This window comes from Armigeres subalbatus, chromosome 2, assembly GCF_024139115.2.
Source record: "Armigeres subalbatus isolate Guangzhou_Male chromosome 2, GZ_Asu_2, whole genome shotgun sequence".
Classification (NCBI taxonomy): domain Eukaryota; kingdom Metazoa; phylum Arthropoda; class Insecta; order Diptera; family Culicidae; genus Armigeres; species Armigeres subalbatus.
The window spans coordinates 320,723,502-320,749,754 of NC_085140.1; the positions used below are offsets into that span (position 1 = coordinate 320,723,502).

Genomic DNA, 26,253 nt, shown 5'->3' on the forward strand with positions numbered 1-26,253 from the left:
CAGTACTCCCCCAAACAGCTTCCAACTATTCAATACTCGAAATGATTGAGACGGTAAAAAAAATCATCGACCCGAAAACATCCGAGACGGTGGCTACGTGCAAAGTTCTAACTCCGGAATGGCCGATGTTTGCTGTCGCATGCTCCAACCAACCATCAGCAGAACCCGTGTCGGGTGGTCCCCAGTCAGTCAGCCAGCCAGCCAGCCACGCTCCCCGATGTTTACCGCGCGGGTAAGGTGAACGGCCGTACGCCAGCGACAAACAGACACGGAGGGCCGTTCGTTTACTACACGGCTATACCTGTAGAACTGCCGAACTGGTGACGAGTAAACGGGAGACGGATGGAAATAATTTCATTGACGCCGGCGATAAAGGAGAAAGTGACAAAACTTGCAAGGATACTTCCGCTGCATTTAGTTCTTTCTATCTATAAAAAAAACCAAAAGTGTATTGTTCCATATCAACTGTTCATGGCTGTAACACAAATACTTAATAAGCTAAATTTATAAATTGAGATTATTTTCGCTCCGTACGACTAAATCTGAAATAATCTGTCTAGAACTAGGCTTAGAGGCCTACTTTCATATACCAATCAACTCATCTCGACGAATTGAAGTGATGTCTGTTTGTTTGTATGTATGTGCAAAAAATCATTTTGTTTTAAATATGCACTAAGATTATCCTTAACCGTTTTGCTCTCAACAAGTTTCATTCCACGGGGAACCCTGTCGCATTGTTTGCTATTGAAAGCTGACTCAAAAGTTATGGACCAGTGAATGGAGTTGTGCAAATTGATTTTTATTATCTGTCGAGGACACAATCGGCAAGACAAAACGTTCCTAATTCATTATTCATTGATAATTTTAGAAAAACGCACTTTACTAAGATTCTGTATCCTACTTCCCGCTGAAATACCAAACCGTGCATGCAGTCACCGACAACGTGAATCTTTTGTTCCCAACTTGTTTCGATAACAGGAGAGGTCGATGACTTCAGTCTACCATCGAACGCAACAGAATCCATAAGCAACAAAAAAAGCAGCTAATGTAACCCGCCGTCTCTCGCCTCCACCAACCAGATTCGCCGGTTTCGATTCGTTCGAGATAGGACCGGCTTGCGGGTGTTTGTCTTACGGTGCCCTCCCCACCTCCATGCGGCAGCGGCGGCGGCGGTGCATTATGACTCACCTTGTTCCTGGAGACGTTTTATTTTCTTCATTTTCCAATTCCGCTCTGTTTCTCCTCGGTTGACGATTCCGGACAATAATAGTATCTCGCTTGACTTATCTAGGCTATACACATCTTTCTATTTTGTTGGTTTGGTTACGCGTCCGATGTCAACAAATGGCTAGCAGCACCACCTCTGCAGCGTCCTCGGATTGTTTATCTCTGACATGGGTTGCCGCTCCACAGGTGCCTTCCCGGTATCCATTGATTGGTTTTCTTTATCACTGACCTTTCTGTGGCAGAATCTATTTTGGTAGACATTAAGTTTATTTTTGAAACATGGACGGATTTAGAAGGTAACGTAAAGTCTGTCGTAAAGTACTTGTATTTAAGGACCATTCATCTATGATCCTTTCTATGTTTGATTGCATGAATACTTGCATCACATATTTATGTTCTGTATTTTGCTGTATTTTAAGCATTCTGAAAACCTAATGATCAAAATTAACATTCTCAAAGCAATCGCAAGATGCACTGTCTTTAAACCGCTGCATTATAAATATAGCACTTTTTTAAGCATTTAGCGTTCATATGTTGAACATGTTAGGGTAAGGGATGTATTTTGGACCATCCGTTTCAGGGCTCATATTTTGGAGCACCGAGTTCCATTATTTCTTTTTTTATCATTTACAACTAATTAAATTAAGGTATATTTTGCTTTCACCCTTTAAAAGCTTTCCAGAAGAAAACCAAAGTATTCATGTATACTTTAATTTTATTAGTTTCATGTGATAAAAAAAACAAAAAAAACCGGTCGGTGGTCCAAAATATGAGCCATGGTACGGGTGGTCCAAAATACATCCCTTACCCTATATTATGGAACAAAATAAAATTTGAAAAATTACTGTGAACGTTATGCGGTGGAGGTGTAAATGTTACGAAAACGTACCATAAAGACACTTATAAAAATCCAAATGCTCTGTAAATAGGATAGCTGGACGTCAATGTGATGAATAACTCGAGCAGCGATCATTCACTCACCCAATTTTATGTTGGTCCATATACAATGTGTCATCAACTGATCTTGTTACAACAAACGCATTTCGCAACAAGCGTTTATCAAACACGAACACAATATAAATCATTTGCTTTGCATGCTCAGAGGTTTCCGAAAATATGAAGCTAATTTTGTAATCAAGGTTAGATTATCGAATATTTTCAAAAAGGAGAAACGACCGTTGCATAGAATTTGAATTTGCTCACAAAATAATGCAAAATAAAGAGATTCAAAATTCCCAACAAATATTTATTCGTTTTTTCTGCTGATAATTTTTTTTTTTTAATCTATGTCATTATTATCCACGACAAAAACAGGGCTTTGTCTTAGGTCGCTTATTTTGCATTTTTCATTTCTCCAAGCATTTCTCAGAATCTTTAAAAATGGGAAATAAATTTTCCGTTGAATTTGTGTGCGATATGAGGACAATCTGATTACACTGGACGACACCAGACCGCATCGTGCTTTCGTGCTGTGCGGTTCTTTCTCTCTTTGCGGAAGGAAGTTTTTAATACTACCCGAAGCTATTTTAATTTCAACGAAGCTTCTTAGCGATATTTGTACCTACTGATCCCGTTACAATCTTTGCTTAGACCCGTGCATTCGTTTTACGTTGGACCCGATTGCGGAAGTAAAATTCCGAAAAGCGGTGGTAATCCAGCAAGGACACCGTTCTGAAAAAAAAAACCTTTTAGAAGGTCTCCACGCTCAGCCATGAGCATTAACAATAACAAGAGGAAGGGGGAGTCTCTGAATTCTCACCTTCCTTCAAAGAAAGAAGGTTTTAAGATCGTTCGGCCAAAGCGCGGAAAAATAGAAGGAAGCTGGTGACTTCAGATATTCCTTTTTACTCTAACATTGAAAATAGTTCATCTCCTATCGAACTGAGCAATCAGTTCGAATTGATTCATGACGAAATTGAGCAAAGCAAATCTACCTCTAGCCCAGGTGATTCGATTCATGCGAAAAAGCAAAGGATTCCGCCAATTGTGGTATCTGTTGCCGCGTTTTCTGGCTTCCGGAATGAGATTTTGAGTAACCTTCAGGGGATCAAGGTTTCATTTCAGATTGCTAGGAAGGGTGACTGCCGCGTTTTGCCGAGATCCTTTGACGATCGCAAACGTCTTCTTCAGTATTTAACTGAGAAGCGCCATAAATTCTTCACATACGACGACAAAACTGAGCGATTGTTCAAAGTCGTCTTGAAATGTCTCCCCAGTGATAATAAATCACTGGATGAGATTAAAATTGAAATTTCTCAATTACTTGGATTTTCACCAGTCCAAGTAATTAAGATGAAAAAGAAATCCCACTCTGGTACTTCCCAGAGGGGCATTTCTCAAGAATTTTATTTAGTTCATTTTAACAAAAGTGAACTAAATAATATGAAAAGTTTGGAAAAGGCCTGTATTATGTCCCATGTCCGTGTTACATGGGAACATTTCCGCAGGCCTGGGGGAAATTTACAAAACCCTACCCAGTGCCGTAATCTAATCTAATCTAATCGGACACAAACGCAGCCAGTACAAAGAAAGCATCCTGGAAAATCATTGAGTTAGATGACGCCCAATAATTTTTCTTGTCAATATTGAGGCTCACAGCATACCAGTGGTATGACATAAACTTCAAAGCGGCCAGGCCCACTGCGTTGTGTTTGCCGCAGAGATGATTCTTCGAGATGTATCGTGTTCAAGTAGTCACTTCAACGTGATACATATCACGAATCTACAGGGGTTGAAGGATGCGTGGACATACTGTACCATACGCACCACGTTCTTTTTAAGTTCTTATTTTGGTAGTTGTATGTATATAAATATGTAATGAAATGAATAACATTATAATAAGAAATTATATTAAATTTTATATATATTTGTAGAATTTAACATCAACTGGGAGCCGAAGTTAACTCGGGATGTACATCTCTTGAAGAAGAAGCTGGAAATTGTAAAGAATTTAATTATTATTTAGAATGTTATGAGTATCAGATAGCAGGTCAAGTGCCAGGAAGTCGTCTGCATAAAGGTTACATGGTAGGTTGTGAAGCTTTCCTTCCTGGGATGTTTTGTAGTGGGCTATGAAAATGTTTAATCATGAAAATATGAAAATTTTATAATATAAAAGAATAAAATTGCTATATGAAAATAAATAAATATGAAAACATGAAATTATAAATGAAGATACAAAAATATTAGTACAAAAAAGCATAAAAACATGAAAATATGAAAATATTGAAAATTTGAAAATATAAAAAATGATATTAAAGAATAAAATTTTGAAAATATGACAATGTGAAGAGCTGAAAATAAGATAATATAAAAATATTGATGGAAATATAAATGTTTTGAAAAATTAAATAATAAAAATATAAAAATACCGGAAACATGAAAATATAGAAATATGTGAATATGCAAATTAAATGATAACAACATTAAAATATAATGATATAAGAAAGACAAAAAATGTAAATTAAATATTAGAAATCATAACAATATGAAAATATGATAACATGAAAATAGAAAATACACCTATATGGATATACAAAAGATTAAAATATGGAATTTTAAATTTAAAAATACATAAGTATAAAAATATGAACATATACAAGTATAACAAATGTGAAAGTATGAGAATATAAAAATATAAATGCATCATAATGTGAGCATATAAAAGTATAAAAATAGGAAAAATATAAGAATATGGAAAATATGATAATATACAAATATTATAATATGAAAGTGTAATAACATGAAATTATATAAATCTGAAAATACAAAAATATTAAATATAATAGTTTAAAAATATTAAAACATAAAATATCAAATAAGAAAGTGTAATGTAAAATTTAAAGAAATATGAAAATATGAAAATATAAAAACAAAATAATATGAAAATTTTAAGACACAAAAATAATAAAACATGAAAGTGTAAGATTAGGAAAGTGTAAAATACGTAACTAAAAAAATAATAAAAATGTAAAAATATAAAATTATAAAAATATGGAAACTTAAAAAATTAAAATGTAAAAATATGAAAAATAAATATAATGAAATATGAAAAATTAGTTATAATGAAATATGGAAAATAAATAAATTACTATAAATCATTTCGTGGACTGGAAACTAGTGATACTCATGTTTCCTTTGAAATCTCTGTCTAGATTGCTATCAGAAATCAAGGTGGGTGTAGTCCTCAATTTCAATCTATGACAAAAATGACAAAATCATTAGAATAACTATTCCTGGCCACGCTTATCTGTACCGTTACTAGGGAGAGAAGGAAAAAGTACCACGGAGTTGGATATTGGGAAGGTATTTGTTGGGTCAGGATGTGCCTGTAGCTGGCAATGTGACCATGGTAGAACTTACCCCGTAACACACCACGTAAAGGTGTCTACCCAGCGTTACGGGTAACAAAACCCTACCCAGTGCCGTAAGTGCCAAAAGTGGGGTCATGGAACCAAACATTGTCACATGGATGCTAAATGCATGATTTGTGGTGGAACCTCTCACGCCAAGGACGCATGTCCTGTGAGAGAAGATTCCAATAAATTTAAGTGCGCAAATTGTGGGGGCAATCATAAATCCAATTTCTGGGAATGCCCTTCACGCAAAAAAGTTTTGAATTCCCGTGCAAAATTGATGACGGGAAATTCCAACCGGATCCCAGATTCGACGGGTAGAAATTTTTCAAACGCTCAAATTTCGAAACCAGTTACCGGTCGAGCAATTCATACCCACCACAATTCACAAACAAATTTTGCCGCTCGTCAACGGGTAGCAAGCACTTCAGTAAATTCCAATTTTTCCAATGTACCTACGTATGCAAACATCGCTGCTGGTAGACAAAATTTCTCTTCTCAAAATGAGGTTTATACCCATGCCCCAACGGAAAATAACGTTCATGTTGACAATTCAGGTAGCATGACTGCTCCCGATTTTGATTTTTTAACTGAACAATTGCATCACATGATTGATGCAATGTTCAAAGCAAATACCATTCCTGAAGCTGTTCAGGTTGGTATAAAGTACACACAAAGAATTGTTATCGGACTCCGTTTCAATGGATCCAAATAATTGTGTGAAAGTTCTAAATTGGAATGCCCGCTCTCTTAAGGGTAAGGAAGATGAATTATTCAACTTCCTAATAGTTCATAATGTGCATATCGCCATTATAACAGAAACTTATTTAAAACCAGGACTCTCCATTAAAAGAGATCCAAATTATTTTATCTACAGAAATGATCGTCTTGACAGCGCCTGTGGTGGGGTCGCCATTGTCATTAATAGACGTATAAAACATAAATTATTTTCTTCGTTTGAAACCAAAGTTTTTGAAACCTTGGGAGTTTCTGTTGAAACAAATTTTGGTCAATTTTCCTTCATTGCAGCCTATTTGCCTCTTCAATGCAATGGGCAGCAAAAGAATTTGTTGAAAGCTGATCTTCAAATTCTGACTCGCAACAAATCAAAATTCTTCTTAATTGGTGACTTCAATGCCAAACACCGTTCATGGAATAATGCTCAAAGCAATTCCAACGGCAACATTTTATTTGAAGATTGTTCTGCGGGATATTATACTATTCAATATCCCAATGGCCCTACTTGTTTTTCTTCCAGTCGAAATCCTTCTACAATTGATTTAGTTTTAACGGATTCAAGTCAGCTGTGTGGCCAATTGGTAACTCATGCTGACTTTGACTCTGATCACCTTCCTGTGACATTTGAAATCTCACAAGAAGCCATTTATAATCCAATCAGTTCTACTTTTAATTATCATAGAGCTGATTGGGATTTATATAAAACATATATCGATAGGAATTTTGATGTTTATATTCCTTTGGATACCAAAAGTGATATTGACAATGCGATCGTATCTTTGACAAATTTAATTGTCGAAGCCAGAGGCATTGCAATTCCTAAATGTGAAATTAAATTCAACTCCATTATTATTGACGACGATCTTCAGCTACTGGTCCGTCTTAAAAATGTGAGGCGAAGGCAATACCAAAGAACTCGCGATCCCGCGTTGAAAGTTATTTGGCGAGATTTGCAAAATGAAATTAAAAACCCAGATTAATCCACCTAGCGATGATGGCGCCTTTCTCGCGCAAAAAGATAATAAATGTAGCCTTTACGCTTACACCTCGATGATGTACAAGAAAGGCAAAACAGTTACACCGTTTAATGTTATGATAGAAAATTTACACTAGTAGACGACAGATGGCGCTGCCAAAAGTTTCTCGAATTTCCTATGTTCGAATTTTGACTTTCGGACAATTTCATAGTACTATGAAACTGAACGAAGAGCATACTTACGCCTAAATGCGTGCAACACGAGTATCTTTATAGTACGATGAAACTCTTAATGGGAGCAAGCCACGGATAAACTTTAAAAATATTCATAGATGCAAGGCATTTTTCATAACACATTATTGTTCTATGTGACTATGTCTCATCACTATTTTAATATTATCTATTTTTTGCAATTTGCAATTATTATGAAATGCAATAGTGATCAACAGCGTTTTAGTCTCTGTCGGATGCAACTTGTTGCAAGAAAATCGGTTAAGAGTTTCTATGTGAAAATTTGGCTAATGTTTTTTATGGCATTTTGTGCACACACACACGCACACACACATACACACACACACACGCACACACGGACAGACAGACATTTGTTCAGCTCATCGAGCTGAGTCGAATGGTATATAGCACTATGGGTCTCCGGGACTTCTATCAAAAGTTCGAATTTGGAGTGAAATGATAGCCTTTCGGTACAACTTAGTTGTACGAGAAAGGCAAAACGTTTCGCTATTCTGAGAAATACCAACTTTGAGAATAATGTCTCGAAGTTGGATCCCAGTTCGAAACCCTTTTGGAAATTAACGAAAATTCTTAAAAAACCTCAAAAGCCAATTCCAGCGCTTAAAGAGGGAAATAAAATTTTATTAACAAATGGCGAAAAGGCTCAAAAACTTGCTCAGCAGTTCGAGAGTGCCCATAATTTTAGTCTAGGTCTCACTAGTCCAATTGAGGATCAGGTTACACGAAGCTTCGAAGACATTCTCAACCAAGATAATGTTTTGACCCTTCGTTGGAAACTAATTTGGATGAAGTGAGATCTATTACTAGAAAATTTAAAAATATGAAAGCCCCGGGTGATTATGGTATTTTCTACACACTTATCAAAAAACTTCCTGAGAGCTCTTTATCTTTTTTGGTTAATTTATTTAACAAATGTTTTCAATTGGCATACTTCTCAGATAAATGGAAAAACGCCAAAGTTGTTCCAATGCTGAGGCTTCTAGTTATCGCCCAATCAGTTTGCTTTCTTCAATAAGCAAACTGTTTGAAAAGATTATTTTAAATAGAATGATGGTTCAGATTAATGACAATTCTATTTTTGCTGATGTGCAATTTGGTTTTCGCCATGGGCATTTAACCACTCATCAGTTATTAAGAGTTAAGAACTTAATTCGGCTCAACAAATCTGAAGGATATTCTACTGGAGTTGCTCTTCTTGATATAGAGAAAGCATTTGACAGTGTTTGGCATGAAGGTTTGATTGTAAAATTGATGAATTTTAAATTTCCTCTGTACATTATTAAACTGATCCAAAATTATTTATCAGATCGCTCACTACAAGTAAACTATCAGAATTCTAAATCTGATAGATTACCTGTAAGAGCTGGTGTTCCCCAAGGCAGCATACTGGGGCCCATTTTGTGTAACATTTTTACTTCTGACTTACCTGATTTACCACCAGGGAGTCAAAAATCTTTGTTTGCAAATGACACAGGTCTCTCAGCCAAAGGGCGAAGCCTTCGTGTTATTTGTAGTAGATTGCAAAAAAGTTTGGATATTTTCTCCACTTACTTGCAAAAATGGAAAGTTTCCCCGAATGCTTCCAAAACTCAGCTTATAATTTTCCTACATAAGCCGAGAGCTTCTTATTTGAAACCTTCTAGCAGACATATTGTCACTATGAATGGGGTTCCAATTAATTGGTCTAGCGAAGCCAAATATTTAGGACTTCTGCTAGACCAAAACTTAACTTTTAAAAATCACATTGAAGGCCTTCAAACCAAATGTAACAAATATATTAAGTGTCTATATCCACTTATAAACAGAAAATCAAAACTTTGTCTTGAGAACAAACTTTTGATTTAGACCTGCCATGTTGTATGCTGTGCCAATATGGACTAGTTGCTGCAATACCAGAAAGAAGGCACTTCAGAGGATTCAAAATAAAATTTTGAAAATGATTCTGAAGTTGCCTCCGTGGTATAGTACCAATGAACTTCATAGATTTTCTAATATTGAGACATTGCAACAAATGTCCAACAAAATAATTTCCAATTTTAGACAAAAATCGTTGCAATCTTCTATTGCAACGATTAACTCCTTGTACCCTTAGTTTAGTTTAAGTTGAAAACATTGTAATTCCTACATGGTTCAATTCAACCAGAGGAAAAATTCTAACTGCCAGAGGCAATTGAAATGTATTAATAATAACTAAAACTGTAACATAGCAAATAAGGATGATAGTGTTAAGAAAACACGGAACACCTAGTCTAAGAGATGAATGCATGTATTAGATAATTAGCAAATAAAATTAGTTAAAAAACCCAGATTAATCCACCTAGCGGTGATGGCGCCTTTCTCGCGCAAAAAGGTAATATATGTAGCCTTTACGCTTACACCTCGATGATGTACAAGAAAGGCAAAACAGTTACACCGTCTAATGTTATGATAGAAAATTTACACTAGTAGACGACAGATGGCGCTGCCAAAAGTTTCTCGAATTTCTTATGTTCGAATTTTGACTTTCGGACTATTTCATAGTACTATGAAACTGAACGAAGAGCATACTTACGCCTAAATGCGTGCAACACGAGCATCTTTATAGTACGATGAAACTCTTAATGGGAAGCCACGGATAAAATATTCATAAATGCAAGGCATTTTTCATAACACATTATTGTTCTATGTGACTATGTCTCATCACTATTTTAATATTATCTATTTTTTGCAATTTGCAATTATTATGAAATTCAATAGTGATCAACAGCGTTTTAGTCTCTGTCGGATGCAACTTGTTGCAAGAAAATCGGTTAAGAGTTTCTATGAGAAAATTTGGCTAATGTTTTTTATGGCATTTTGTGCACACACACGCACACACATACACACACACACACGCACACACGGACAGACAGACATTTGTTCAGCTCATCGAGCTGAGTCGAATGGTATATAACACTATGGGTCTCCGGGACTTCTATCAAAAGTTCGATTTTGGAGTGAAATGATAGCCTTTCGGTACAACTTAGTTGTACGAGAAAGGCAAAAAGGATTCATCGTATTTAGTCCCCGCTACCAATAGAAATAAAACATAATTAATGTTACCTTGCAGACAGTTGAAAGACTCGAATTCCTCTAGTTTGAAGCTAAACTGTATGTAGCGGAAACTACTTTTCAAGCAATTAGTTAAAAAAAATCTTGGTACCCGGTCCTATGCTGAACTGACTGCTGGAAAAATCGAGTTAGGGGTTTAAATACGTACTAACTCTTCTTGAACTGGTGAACAATGGTACTGAGAGGAACACACGGAAGTTCTTATTACTGAACAAATTCTCTTGCTTGAAATGGTCTTGTAGACAGAGCTAAATCCCGGGTTTTAAGAGTTTTACTTGTGATTTTCTAGAAGCAAGACAAGGATGTGGCTAGGGCCCCGATGCATGGCCAAAAACAGTATTACTGTTCTGTTTTCTCTAGAAAGGATTGATTTTCTATTGATCAGGGGCGCACCTTCAATGGGATTGCTCTCTATGAAGGGTCTAAATAGCGGGACCTTGTCATGGTGGTCTTGACAAAACAAAACAACAACTTTATCGAAACCGATACTGCATTGCTTCTCAATAGCACTGGTGTAATTCGACATGCACTTAAACACTAAGGATACGGGAACGCTACAATAGATCTAATAATTGGTCGCAGTGGCACACCCGAACAGGAAAAAAAATGTTCGGGAGCTTCCTTTTGCGTCTTTAATTATATTTATATCGTCCTAATTCAATCAATTAAAATTCATCATAAAATTTAAATAATTCAAAGTCTTGCTACCTGCATCATTGTTAACCTTCTTTAAGCAGCAAATCATTTGAGAACTGACAACTTACATTCAGATACTTAACAAACATACGACCGAATATAAATACCGGGATATTTAATAAGATGTATTTGAAATCGATGATTTTTCAATTTTTTACGGTTCAAATAGTAATTAATTTCGTCCAGAAAAGTTAATGGCAGGTTTGATACCTAATATACTGCCGTCATAAGCATATTTGTCCCATGTTTGCTGGAATTCCCTATATACATGGCACAATTATGCGTATAACGGCAGTATAGTAGCCATTGAAATAAGCCTTTCCAGTATTCTGGGAAGACTGCTAAACAAAATCAGTCTTGGTCTTTGCTGAATGTTAATGCGCCATCCGCCCTTTGCACAATTCCATTCCCTAGACTTAACTCACGCACCAAGGGTAGTAAATGGTTTGTTAGCGAAGATCTAACAGCTAAATATGAACATCTCATCTCATCACTCGCTTCTCAGACTGGCAATTGACATCAAGTTTTAATATAACAGAGATCACTTCAAATACACGGAACGATACCACACCTATTTGTAAGGACGTGGCCGTGGTATTTGTTGATTAAAAATACACAAATGCAATGGAATTTGCAACGGAAAATTGGTAAATCAATCTAGTCAGCCGATCCTGTGATCTGTCTTAATCCATAGTGTGCGGTTTTATCATATATAACTTCGAAAGCATCCCTTTCTGACTTTTTTGTCCCAATGTACCTTAATAAATATGGAATTAATGTAAAATATGACGAAGAATATTCAAAAGATTTTTAAAACCACTAGAAAAGAAAAAAAATTGAGCGGAAAAAAAGTCCATATAATCGAGGTAAAAAGTCCATATAATCGAGGGTCCATATAATCGAGGTATACCTGTATTTTTTTATACCAGGATGGTAGAACAGGTGTACCAAAAGTCCACGAGACGCGCCTGAGATAAATCACACTTATTATGTTTAACTTGCTCGAAATGCACCACATTTCGAAAGATTAGATGTGTGTGATCCATTTTGCACCTTGATTGACTAGTCATTCTTTTTATAGGCTTAACGATGGCTGTTCCAAAATGCTCAAAATCATTGATGGTAACAAGGCGTTTACTGCCGTCATACGCATATTTGTCCCATGTTTGCTGGTATTTCCTATGTACATGGGACAGTTATGCATATAACGGCAGTTTAGTAAATAACTAAATGAAAACTAATAAACACTTGCTGATAATTTGATAATACTACATGGTCCGAATATCAATACTCATTGTGTAAATTAGAAGAAAAATGCTTTATTACATAGGGTAAAATGCCCAATAGTGGACCCCCTAGTAGCGGAATTTCGCTTTTCTGTCATAAGGAGTAGACATTTTCAACATAATAATTCTGCTTGGTATCTAATAACAAGTTCTGCATCTCCTCTTCACGTTACTTACTTACTTATGGATCCTGTACACCTCCGGTGGTGCAAAGGGTCGACTTGAAAGATCTCCATCCTGAGCGTTGCCCGGCTATCGCTTTAACCTGTTGCCAGGTTAGATTTCGGTCGACTTCTTTTATTTCTTTATTGAGGCTTCGCCGCCATGAGCCTCTGGGTCTGCCTCTGCTGCGATGTCTCGCTGGGTTCCAGTCTAATGCTTGTTTACAGATTTCGTTTCCGCCCCTACGTAGAGTGTGGCCGACCCAGCCCCACTTCCGATCCCGAATTTCTGTTGCTATCGGCCTCTGGTGACAACGACGATGGAGCTCGTTGTTTGAGATCCAGTTGTGAGGCCACCATGTCCGAGTTATATACCGCAGGCATCTGTTAATGAACACCTGCAGCCGTTGAGTGTTCTCCACTGATACACACCATGTTTCGCTAGCGTATAACAGCACAGATTTTACGTTAGAGTTGAATATTCGTATTTTGGTGCGTTCACTTATCTGCCTGTTTTTCCAGATATTTCTTAAACTCGCAAAGGCAGCCCTTGCTTTCTTGATCCGTGCGCCTATGTTGATCTTGGTACCGCCGTCTGACGCTATTTGGCTACCAAGATATTGGATTGGAAGCTTTCAACATTCTCCACTGGTTGCCCGGCGAAGGAGTCACCGTGTTTACATCCAACGATTTTGTTTTGTTGACGTTGATGACTAAACCTGCCGAAGAGGAGCGCTCGGCAAGGTCGTTGAGCTTACTCTGCATATCAGAGCGCCGTTGCGCGAGGAGGGCAACGTCATCAGCCAATTCGAAATCGTTTAGGGATTCCTCTTCACGATACATACACAAAACACTCAAATACAAAACATTTTTCTTTGAAATTAACATTTTGAAGTCTGACTTAATTCGCCCTATAGTAGACCCCATAAGGAAATCCATAATAAGAAATCGCTTCCCTATAGTCGACACTTCATTCACACACGTTCTTCTTCCCTATTGTGACCCCCCAGATGAAATCTCGCTTAACTTTTCAAAAAACCTATGTAACATTTTTTTCATGAATTAATTTGACTACTGCGATCAAAAGCTTTCATGTTGTTCTGTTGATTGCGCTATTCAAATTAATTCATGGAAAAAATGTTACTTAGGTCCTTTTGAAAAGTTAAGCGAGAAATGATAGGACTGTAAGGTAGGTTCTCCCGATGGAATTTCAGTGCAAAATATTCACATTGTGCTGTAATAATGCAAAAACGGCTGGAGGGTCCACTATTGGTTGGGAGTCCACTATTGGGCACTTTACCCTAAATAGTTTTATTCTGCTTTCAGTGTTATCAAATATTTTGTTAATCTTTATATTACATTTAGTTATTATTTTTGATGTGATTATTATGAACTCGACCACAGGGTCACCAAAACTTGAAAATGAAAGTATCAAAATAAGTTTCCAGTTTGTTTTCATTCTCTGCTCGGGTATTACCGCGTAGTTTTGAAGATCGCACATTTTTTGAAGAATTAATGCCATATGCTGATCAAAACGGGTTTGTTTACATTTTGTGATTTTAAAAACTTAATTTTTGTTACCGGGATCTCAGCATATTGTTAAACTTTTACCGAGATTCGCACAGCCGAGCCCCAGCAAACATGTTTTGCTGAGATTTCTCAAAGTTGCTGAAAATCTGCAAAAAAAAATAGCCGTAAATCAGCTAACAAAAGTTATTTTTGACGGGATACCTATATCAGTTTTTATTATGCTAAGCACACGGCTGTGCTGATTTTTGCCGAGCAGCAGAAATAAAAACTGATTGTGTACGCCCTTTTGCAATAGTACCCAAGAATTCAGCTATTTTCAAACAAATTATTAAGGACTGTATATTGATGCCAATAGAAAGTAAACGCCTAGTAAACATATCCCATATGGTCTAGTGGCTAGGATATCTGGCTTTCACCCAGAAGGCCCGGGTTCGATTCCCGGTATGGGAAATTTTTTTTTTTTACTTTATTTAAATATACAAAACTTGTACATTTAATGTGAAACGAAAAACGGTTAGAACAAGATCGCTCAAAGCCTCGGTCTTACACTTAATGGATGGAATGGATTCTCCCTTATTCAAACTTATCATAAGTTTATATATTTTCCCTGCTCTTCATTTTAATATCATTAGCAAAACATCTAATATCTGATAAATTGAGTTTTAAATGGACTGAATCGTTACCTTGCCGTCATTGCTCCATTTTACTGGTAGGCAATTATTGCAAATGAGTATGACATACAAAATACTCAGTCTAATAAAAATTGGTATGTAAATTTGAAACCCATTCCAATCCGATCTACTCTAAATTTACTGTCTATAACCGCATATTTGTCCCATCTTTGCTGGGTTTCCTATCCATATGGGACAGGCAGTATATGAAACATTTTATGCACCATATCTAAATCTACACTGTGGGATCTTTAAAAAAACTAGGAGTTGCTTAGATTTGGTTATCCCAACAACATAACAAAAAAATAGAACTTACCATCGGAATGCATTGTAGTGGAAGTACACCAGCCCCATCCCGTACAGAAACGAAGGGTCCTTCCAATGGTCACTTTTTAGCGAGAAGAACTTTTGATAAGCCGACAGAGCTAAAATCGAAAATTATTTTTAGCATCAACCTTGAACCTCATTTCATTTTACAACGCATCCTCAATACGTACCTTTTTCATAGTCCTCCAGCAACAGGTGGAAATGACCCAACTTGCAGTACGTTTTCGGATCGATATTGATATCCTTAACCGCCGACAGTTCACTGTCCACCGAATTATCCCCGGCGGCATCCGAACCGCCCCCATTCCCACCACCTTTCACCAACACTTTGGAATCTTCTTCTCCCGATTCGGTCTTCACTACACTCTTCTCGGACAGATCTTTCATTTCCACGTCGGACATGATGTCCGCCGGGAGAGTTTCGTCCACTGCCATCGCTTCGACGGCGGTTCCAGAGGACGCAGTGGATTCGGTTTTGATTTTAACGGCCGCATCGGACGAACCTTTGGCATCAGCCGTGTCTGACGACGTTATGCATTTTTGTTGCTCCTCCTGATTCTGAGCTTGGATCAGCATCCGCTCCAGGTACTTGACAGCCTATGGCACAAAAACAAGTAATGGGAGTTAGAAACCGGAAGTTGATTTTGGAGGGCTGGTAGCGATTGATTGATGATCAATTAATTAAGTTGGAAATCAAGAGAATTTCAGAAAATTTCAATACACTTAAATATTTTTTTACGCGGGAGATACGTACCACAGAAAAACTATAGATATTACGATAATTTAAAAAAAATGTAGGTTAATTATCCAAATGTTGAACGGCCTATCGTTGAACGCACGTGCATTTCTTATGGGTGTTCAACAATAGGCAATAATTTTAGCCGTTCAACATTTGGCGATTTTCCCTAAACTGTTCACCTTAAAAAATGAGAATAGTCACGTGAAGTATTAGTATCAACATTTGGACCAAACGCCCTACTGCGTAAAGCAATTTTTCAAAAAAGAAATAGAATTTCCCGTAGGATAAGGCCAAGTAAACACATACAAATACACCACGCGGAATCTATCGTAATTTGTCGAACTGCGTTGATTGGATTACACCCAGTTCTTCTTTTACACGGGTGGGTTTTAGTCTATTAAGACCTTTAGTGTTAATGAAACTATGAGTTAACCCCATGAAAAAATCACAAAAAAACTAAGAAAATTCAGGTGGTATTTAAAAAGCTGTGACAAATCAGGTTAACCAGGAAATTAAAGAATACCAACCGCGTAAAACAATATTGGGTGTGTACCAATCAACTTTTCGTGCATACCACTATCGAAATTTGTATGCTTAATTTAGTTTAGCAAAAATAAGACGGTAAACGCGTGAAGGGCAGGAAAAAGTCAAGTTTTCAAAAACATTGGTCGCTACCAGCCCTGAATTTGATGCCGCGATGATGACGATTACCTTCAAGACTAGAACCTTTTTCTTTTCATTTTCCGGTGCTGACAGCTTGAGAAATCCATACTGGCGGCTGGAAATTTAAAATAAGATTAAATGTAATTAGCATTAGTATCAAATCTCAGAACTTTTCATCTGGTGGAAATCGTCGTCGGACTGCAAGTGAATAACAAACCTGTCGAGCAAAGCCAACGCTTGAAGCTCCTGTGTGGAGATGTTTATCTCGTCCAAAATCATCGCACTTCCTCACGAGACGCTAGATTGTTATTCGAAAACCGACGCGCCCGGCGAAAGTTAACACATTATCGGAACACCGACGACGACGACTGAACCGGATAACGAAAACGTTTTGGCCACAGTTTCGCAGGAAATTGCTGAAAAACTCGCGACAAAATCCCGATACGCGTATGAAGAAAAACACTGCGGAAAACTGAAAAACTGCTTCGCCAACACAAACATGCACGATCGCACGTACACACGTTTGTCGTAACATGACAGCCGAAAGAACCCGAATAAAGAAAGTGTTATACATCGAGAGATGTGAGCAGTGGACTCTGGCTGCGTTCTGAGTACTTTAACTCAAGACTAAATTTTCAAAACGTCGTATGTAACATATGTGTTAATGCGAGAGAATCCTACCGAAAGTTCTAATCAGTATTTTTAAATCCTATTTAATAACAGAATCATGATATTTCTTGGAAATGTGATAATAAGTTGGATCATACAAGCACCTAACTCCATGCTATTAAAGATTTTAAAAAGTTTTACTTCACAACGAATTTTGGTGCAAAATAAATTATTCGACTATCCTATACGCTACAAATAAAAATAAGACCTTCTCTTAATACTAATGACACACTGGTGGTACAAATACCATGGTACAAGAATCTTGAAATGAGTTCCGTACTGATTATTGTCTTTATCAAAGATAGTCTTGGAATAATTTTCTTGTCCTCTTGTACCATGGTACAAGTACCACAGGTGTGTCCTTAGTATAAATCAGTCTTTACGCTTCCTTGTTACCAGGCTTCGGAATTCTCACTCATATGAATAAAAACCTACGATTAATCCATTTAGCGGAGTGTGATTTTTCATGGTCCCCCTGTGAGGAAGTATTCTCACACAACATTTTTATCCGGATAGAATGGCGGGTGATAAATTCGTGAGCGCCGGATCGCCGGATAATTTAATTTTAATCCACAAATTTTCCTTCTCGTCGCCTCATCAGATAAATTTTACAAGCATATTTACAAAAATTTAGGATCGCAACGGGATTCGAACCCAAAACAATTTTAAAATTTTTAGAGCGCCCACTAAAACCACGCCACCACATGAATTGATTGAAAGCGAAGGGAAAAACTGCTATATTGAACCTTTTGCTTATCGTGGCACATCGTCAGATTCAATCTGCTTGGAGAGGCAAAGTAAGCAACATTTGATTTTCGCGAAACATGGGAAGAAGGATAACAATTTTTCGCACCATCGCTTGTGCCGGAGTTTATCGCACAGTAATTTATCAGGATAAAATGCATGGTGGAGTGATCAGTTATCGCGTGAGTGAGTGAGAAATCCGAACCCTGCTTGTTACTTTCGTCCAGGCTATAGACATCCCTATCTAACTCCCTTAGCCTAAACATAGCCACCATGTCCCGGGCACACTGTGCAGATAGACCGCTGTCAGTTGCATGAGATGTCAACAATCGTCAACAACACCAATGATTGTAGCTTGTTAATTAAAAATATCCACAACAATAAAAGAGCAGGATTTTTTTTTATTTCTACTCAAGCTTTTCACCGTGAAATAAAAGACAAATAATTTATGTGGAAACACACATAACCCTTATTATCTAATAACCTTTATATGGTTCTTTCTAAAATTACGTAACGCTAAATTTGGTGATTTTGGACCCCCACCCTCCCCCACGTAACATTTTTTGTATGGAAGGTTCAATTTTTTTGTACACCGAAAAAAATCTTTATATTGAATATATTTGTCGCACACATAATTTTTTGCAATTTGGCGACCCAAATATATGCAATTTGTACCCACACTTAAATTCAATAACTGCATATTAGAGACCACACATACATTTTATTTGATTATAGATTATATTTGTACTTCGCGTGGAGAATGGTTATGTGTACACTAATTAGAATCATGAATTAAATTAATGGATTTTTGCCAATAAAAATGTGTGGAATTTTTGTAGTGTATGAATCGTAACGCTCGGCTTAACCCCCTCCGTCCCCCTACAGCGTTACGTAATTTGTGAAAGAACCCATATGTGGATTCTCCTATAGCGGGTGGTTCTTAACGCACACATGAAATTTATTTGTAAATTTCTTTAGATTTTTGCCAATAGAAATGTGTGGATTTTTATTACTGCAGTGAGACCATCGCTACAATAACACTTATTCTCTTCAATTATAACAGATGCGGTCTTTGTATGGTCCATTATCATGCGGGGCGTCATTAGCGAATGTCTTATAAAATGCCTTATTGTGACATATGGAGGTCTTACTGTAGTATAACAGATATAACGCTTTCCTCGCCTACAAATACACATGCATTTGGCCTCATCGATCACCTGCTTCATTGACAGATAATCAACACAAAGAAGCCATCACGAAAACGAAGCAACCCTTTCGTGGAGCAAAAAGAAACGAAAAATCGAAAGTGGTCGGACGGAAACTCTTTCCAAGCAGGAAAAAACTCTTCTTTCGGTCCGTAAATTTCAGTGAAACATTGTGGAAAAGCTAAAATTCTGGAAGTGTAAACGCTGTTCCGCCATCAAGAAGCGTTCCAAACATCCGTTTTCCGTGAAAGGTAAGTTGCTTTTCTATTGCGTTTCGTTTTGCTCGGTTGGGCGATTGGGGGGAGATGGATTCCGAGAGCAAAGTTTAGCACCGTCATCGATCACGCATAGTTTTTGATTTCGATTCTCGTGATAGTGAGATAAAATTGAATAGGTTTTCGCAAAAAAATAATACCCGCATTGTAGATTGAGGCTGTTCTGGCTGGCAGATAGCGAGTTTTGGCACGAAAGTAGATAAAATAGGATTATGTAATCTTGTTATCCAGAGAAAATGGGGAATAAATTCAAGACACTGATAAAATTTGGCATCATTGAAGCGAATTTAAAATAGAATTTCGAAATAGGGATCCTGTGGGATGAGTCATGTTGTATTTTAGGAAGGAATTATAAAATCAAAATCAGAATTGATGTAGCCTGAACGAGGATGACATCAGCTGATGATTTTTTTTTCAATGATATCAAAATTCTAGACAGATCGCATATCCTACTTCCTGATCAGGTTGCGAATGTTATCTATAAAAGAACTATATTTTTTAATTGTAATTGTCTTTATTAAACTCACTTCTTTTGAAAACAAGAGCAAAATATATCTTGATAATTATTTTTATGTCATAAAAATGAAGTATAGAAGTATGATGTCTAATGTGATCCCAACTTATCCTGATTGACATTTCTGGACTGAAAATTTGGGGTGTATAAACCTCAGGGTAAAGACTTCCTTAGGGTGGCTGCCCACTACTTGGTGTTCTTGAGCTATCTCACAGCGTGTTCGTGGCCTTTCATCGGTTGGATATTGTTTTCGTTATTCTTTCTTTATTCCGACATTCGCACTAAATGACTAGCCCACTGAAGTCAGCCGTATTTTATACGATTCACAATAATTTCTTCTTTGTACACTTGATAAAACAGCTCGTGATGTGTGCTTCTGCGTCACAAATACAGAGCAAATTTCGCTTTCGTCTGCATGTTGCGGGAACTAAGCTGATTGCGTTATCCGAAGAAGGGCATATCGGCAGTAGCAATAATACGTCTTTTATTTTTACGAGAAACTTAAGTAAGACAAAAGCCTCCACTCAGTGGCGTCGCGTAACCTCACTTTTTACCTGTGCACTGACCCGAAAAATGAAAATTTTGATATTTTGACAGCCCAAAGGAAAAATAAAATTATCAGAGTCGTTTAAACTAATCAAAATCTAGTTATTCTATGCATTTCCGCACACTAATTCCTTAAATTTAAGTCCACAGTGCACAGGTAGATTGAGGTTAGGGAAACGGCTCCACTACTGCCCTGCGATCGATTTCAATAAGGTCGATGTCGTCCGCAAAGTCCAGGAGCATATGCGACCGTATGATGATAGTGCTGTTCCTCTACAAGTTTGAAAGTCCATCACCATGCAGTTTCGATTTTTTGGTAGTTAGAACCTTAAAAATATGTTTTTGCTATAATTCTCGTACACAAATGCTACAATTGCATGAATGTTGACAAGTACATACTAGAAAACCTCATGCCCAATGAAGCTAAAAAAATTCCACTTAGGGGCCATCCACAAAGTACGTCACGCGCCTAGGGGGGAGGGGGGTTCGGAGCAGCGTGACGACTCATACAAAAAATTTAGAGGTTTAATACAAAAAGTGTGACGAAGGGGAGAGGGGGGTTGAAAATTGACAAATTTTGCGTGACGTACTTTATGGATCTTCCCATTTACAAGATTCTAAAGCTGACCAAGAATTGAACTCACTTGTCATAAGACGAGTTTGTACCGTTCCATTTAATTCCACTACTTGATTGTACCTTGACAGATACTTATTTCGACCGACTCGACTTAGTCGAGTCAAGTACGAGTCACTGAAGACGACCTTACGGTTGAGGTACAATTAAGTGGTGGAATTAAATGGGATGGTACAAACTCGTCTTATGACAAGTGAAGATATTCAGCTAAAAAGCTCAAAATAATTTTCTTAACAAGAATTGAACACAAAATGTTGAGGCAATCGAACACGTTTATTCACCATGCTTATCTAATTAGAGACCTGGTGTCAAATCATTTATTATCGCTTAGAAATTTACAGAACGAAACACTGGAGTAATGTTCCGTTGTCCAGATTTGATGAATTAGATCCGACGCTGGTTTATCAGAGTTCCTACTATCTCTTCCACGAATCTGGATCATAGGTGCGTAACTAAACAAAGAGAATTGTCGATAACTTCTCTCTTTGCTTCCTGCAGGTTGAAACCATTGTAACAAGTTTTTGCAATGCCCGGTATTAAACAATCATAATAGCTCAAAACATTTACGTAAACATAAGAAATTGTTAATAAAATATGCAAACTACTATCAAATCGAATATCGATTGAAGGCGATTTCCCTTTAATTTAATCCAGATTTAATTGATTTTCTGGATTTTGGATTGACGGTTTTCTGAAAAAAAGCACTCAAAACTGGAGAATATGAAATTAATTTAACAATTTAACTCTCTTTTTTTCGTCCTAGGTATGAGCGATAGAAAAATCAAGAAAGACGAAACAAACAAGGAAATCATCAACATGAGTGAAGCAGCTGGAATATTGGATCGCTTTGTTGGCGATGTCAGCAAGAAATCGGCGACCAAACAAATCCTCATCGGTGCCGGAAGTGGATGGTAATTGTTACAATGTTTTGCTAAAACAGATTTGATTAACAGCAATATATCCTAAACATGTTTTTAGGGCCACCGGCTACATTACAATGAAGGTTGGAAAATTGGCAGCAATTGCCGTTGGTGGTGGAATAATCCTGCTGCAGATTGCCAACCAACAAGGCTACATTCAGATCGATTGGAATAAGATCCACAAAAAGGTCGACAAGGTGACTGACAAAGTTGAGGAAGCCGTTACCGGACAGGGACCAAGTTGGGCTGATAAGGTAAGCATTGTTAGTTCATTTTTTTATCAATCCCATTGTTCCCATTTCGTCATCACAAGCTTCTTATTAAAATCAAACTCAGACAAATGTATCTTCAGAGAAGCGTTTTCACGCGATTCAAACACCGTGCTCATCCTATTTCCAGGTGCTGAAGGTCGCCAAAGACAATACTTATCTGGCCACTGGTTTCCTTGGTGGATTCCTGATTGGTATGGCTTCTTCATAGAATTTTCCCAGGCACCTCGGCTGTCACTCCAAAAGAACCTACAAGACAAGTCAGCCAAATTCCGAGTTAATTACTCTTGGACAACAACCGTCAAGATATCCTCGAATGTCAATGCAAAGATAATCAGATCTTCATTTGTCGAATTGGTCCTTGGGCTTCTTTCGAATGCAAAATTGAGTACGTGAAATATAAAATAATTTAATACCCAGAGGGTAGCAATAGATCTATTTGTTATAAGGTCTTTCAATGTATTATTAATGCCCATACGCCAGTCGCTATGATTAGTCCTTGATGGTACAATAAACAACATTATTTTAACATATCTTTTTACAGAATTTCGCCTATTTATTCGCATATCCGCCACCATCTCATACAATAATGCATACAAAACTATGAATAATTTGTTTTGAAAAATACATGGGTTCATGTCTCACAAAGTGGACTTACCAAATGGCAATGAATATTTTAATTTTTAATATACAGTTACATTCCTGTTTAATGACAAAACTTAACGCCGAGTACATTACTTCTAGTTTAAATTAAATTTTTACTAGAAGAAATCTTGTTAACCTGTGTTATTGCATTCGCTCTGACTAGTCGTCATATATTCTCGCATATCTTATCAACAGCTATTTCACAAATTACAAATGTCTATTGCAGGCCGAACGCTTCGTAGATCGCAAGCTGAACCAAGCCGAAGACACACTAAAAAAGAAGACCAAGAAAGCCCAGAAATGGTACACCAACCTGATCGGGGACGACACCGGTTGCAAGATCAACGATCTGCATATATTCGTATGTGCCTTTGCAGCCGGTGTAGCTCTCGGTGTGGGCACTGCCTAAAAGCGTCAATAGGGCTGGCATCGGCATTCGCCGAACCAAGCGGTCTTCACAATCCAGCAAAACATCATCCCAAAACGAACAACACACCAACGTAACGTTTCGCTGTGCGCATCACGGAGAACGATGGTCATCACAAGCGGAAGGCAGACATGTGCTAACCAAAGTCATCTCTAATCATTATAATCGGTTATAGCGAAAAGACCTTGAATTTTGGAACGAGACTTTATTTGCTTAACGGTCACATTTGAATTGAACTAAGCTGTGATTTTGAACACTGGATGGAGAATCTTTTCCTTTGGTTTCATCTCATTTACTCTATAGATAAGCGTTTTCAACTCGAGTCATTATGTTACCTCTTTCGTTCAAGTAAGCGCTAATAAGTTCAATTTTAGGAATTATTTGAAAAATGGAAAGTACGCACATGTTACACTAATATAGAGATTAGCATCGATTTTGTTTTTTAAACACACAGCTGTAATTTCTGACATCATAAATCGCAATCACAAGTACTTATGCATATTAGGCACAGCATAAAAGCATTAAAGTTATAGATCAGTTTCCAGTGCCGTGTAGCCGAAGTCAGTCACATTGTTTTCATGCATCTAGGTATTCGCAAAATACAAAGTGCTCGAGTTGAGATTCAACATCTCTGTATGAACTAGTTTAAGCCAAAACTGTATGTATTTGTTTCGAATTTAAGCATCCTATTTGTAATAAAGTTTAAACAATGAAACATATTTTATGAGAGAACTGTATTTATTTTACCCAATCCTTTTCTTAATCGTTGACTATTTTCGAAGTATATGTATACCAAATTCAAATTACTTGAATAAGAATGATGGGTATCAGTTTCCCACCAAATAACCACCCTCTAATGGCATACAATGTCCATTAATATACGCCGATTTTTCGCTCAACAGGAAAACGATCGGCTCCACAACTTCGCTAACTTCACCGAACCGCCCGGCAGGGATTTTCGCCAGCAGTGGACCGGCCTTAGCTGGATCGCTCCAGTTGTCGCGTCCCATCCGAGTTAAAATAACCGTCGGGTTGACACTGTTTACGCGAATTTTCCGCGGACCCAATTCCAAGGCTAAGCTTTTCGTCATGGAGTCCATCGCCGCTTTGGTCATTGAATACACGCAATGCCCCTGGAACGATTTCAATCCAGCCAAGGAAGACACGTTGACGATACTCGATCCGGGACCCATCTTGGGAATCACAATTTGGCACACGTTGAACGCAGCTTTGATGTTGATATTAAATGTACTGCAAATGAGAAAGTTGTCTTGATATACAAAAATTATAAAACTCTTATTAAGGCATACTCATCAAAGTCCTTCTCGGTTAGTTCGTCATATGAGTTTATGACGGCGATTCCCGCGTTATTAACCAGCCCATCAACCTGATCGATTTTCCCTAATGCTGATCTGGTGGCATTCCAATCGCTCAGATCCACCTGAATGATCTCCACAGAAGGGCATTCCTTTTGAAGGGCTTCCAACGGACCCAGTGATCGAGAAACCGCAATCACCCTTGCGCCAATTCCAACAAGCGTTTTGCACAACTCATTCCCAATACCTGTAGGTCAAATGAGTACCTACTAATTATGATATTTTAAATTCCATCTTATAAATTTTACCTTGTCCCGCTCCAGTAACAACTATTTTCTTATTCCTAACAGACAGTTCCATTTTTACAACTTTTAAGGTGTTTTAGATAACGCTAGACAACGTTTATTTCCTCTCGCGTAAATGAATGCAACTTTAGCTAGGTATGCAAAGATGGGATATGATCATTCACTACTCGACTTGAGATAATTTGAATAATCTTATCAAGCCGGCTGGTTCTATAAACATATAACACCTATAACACACATGCATATAGCAATTAGACTGGCGCATAAAAATGATGAATGTTCTCCACATATGAATGTGTACGAGCTTTTTCCAGAAATAGGAGACGGTGTATTTTAAATTCACATGTGACATTATAAGCGAAATGAGGTTGAAAATTACCATTTTTTGTATTAAGACGTAATATTAATGGATCTTCTTTGAAAAGATGTTTTTTAGTTCAGCTGATTTTTGTTTACATCATTATTCAAAGATACTAACACGAATAAAGAGCGCGATCATCCGGACCTTTTTTGAGAAGTATGTAATAGGGATCCTATATTAAGAGATGTGCGAATACTTTTCCAGACGATTTAGCAACGCTGTTACATTCGTAAACAAACGCTGCCAGCACTTGCCGTGGCGCAAAATGTTGGAGCTCGAACATGACTTTGCGCATAATGGCATTTTCAGATTTCGTTTTCTAACGTCCAACAGTGCAGTATCACTATAATAAAAGTGCAATACAAATGAACAAAGTACCATGCATAAACTAGACTACTTCAAATTGCCAATGTAAAACAAATTGTTTATTCGACAAAACTTTTTTCATTACAATCGCAATACCTTTCAATCCGCAACAATAACAATGTTCATTTGGCTCAGATTCTGACAGCTCTCAATGCTCGATTGGCTCAAGATGGCCGCTTTCGCATATCTCTGAATGTAGGATCCCTAGTATGTAAAGATGTAAATGACGATTGACTGTCACATAATAGGTCATTGCGCGCGGCAAATTTAACCTCACTCTTTTGACAGGTACTGGTCCTGTTGTTTACGTTTCGGACTTAGAATTTTTTTGATCCAAATTAAATCT

At 37.3% G+C, this 26,253-nt stretch overlaps 3 protein-coding genes and 1 non-coding gene across 5 annotated transcripts in view; 2 read left to right on the plus strand and 2 right to left on the minus strand.

Moving 5' to 3' along the window:
• The window catches only part of LOC134212668 (histone demethylase UTY), a 235,730-nt gene extending 218,521 nt beyond the window's left edge, over positions 1-17,209 (minus strand). The window contains exons 1-4 of the mRNA XM_062690716.1: positions 16,929-17,209; positions 16,760-16,826; positions 15,480-15,906; positions 15,299-15,407 (exon numbers count right to left, since the gene is read on the minus strand). Of these exons, the coding sequence (XP_062546700.1) occupies positions 15,299-15,407; positions 15,480-15,906; positions 16,760-16,826; positions 16,929-16,990 (665 nt within the window). The 5' untranslated portion in view covers positions 16,991-17,209. The remainder of the gene's footprint in view (positions 1-15,298; positions 15,408-15,479; positions 15,907-16,759; positions 16,827-16,928) is intronic.
• On the plus strand, positions 14,690-14,761 carry Trnae-uuc (transfer RNA glutamic acid (anticodon UUC)). The gene has a single exon. It is a non-coding gene; the product is annotated as a tRNA-Glu (tRNA).
• Positions 17,210-19,362: 2,153 nt separating the features above from the next.
• On the plus strand, positions 19,363-24,278 carry LOC134212664 (FUN14 domain-containing protein 2). 2 transcript variants are annotated; one of them, XM_062690710.1, is made up of 4 exons: positions 19,363-19,580; positions 22,062-22,209; positions 22,277-22,472; positions 22,618-23,009. In XM_062690710.1, exons 2-4 carry the CDS (start codon positions 22,064-22,066, stop codon positions 22,696-22,698), a joined length of 423 nt encoding a protein of 140 aa, XP_062546694.1. In that variant the 5' UTR covers positions 19,363-19,580; positions 22,062-22,063; the 3' UTR covers positions 22,699-23,009. The 2 variants fall into 2 exon arrangements, with proteins under 2 accessions (XP_062546694.1, XP_062546693.1); XM_062690709.1 differs by lacking the exon at positions 22,618-23,009 and adding an exon at positions 23,359-24,278 and having other exon boundaries at positions 19,364-19,580.
• On the minus strand, positions 24,279-25,387 carry LOC134212663 (L-xylulose reductase). Its single transcript, XM_062690708.1, has 3 exons — positions 25,184-25,387; positions 24,870-25,122; positions 24,279-24,810 (listed from the first exon to the last, which is right to left on the minus strand). Exons 1-3 carry the CDS (start codon positions 25,233-25,235, stop codon positions 24,387-24,389), a joined length of 729 nt encoding a protein of 242 aa, XP_062546692.1. The 5' UTR covers positions 25,236-25,387; the 3' UTR covers positions 24,279-24,386.
• Between the last annotated feature and the right edge of the window lie 866 nt (positions 25,388-26,253).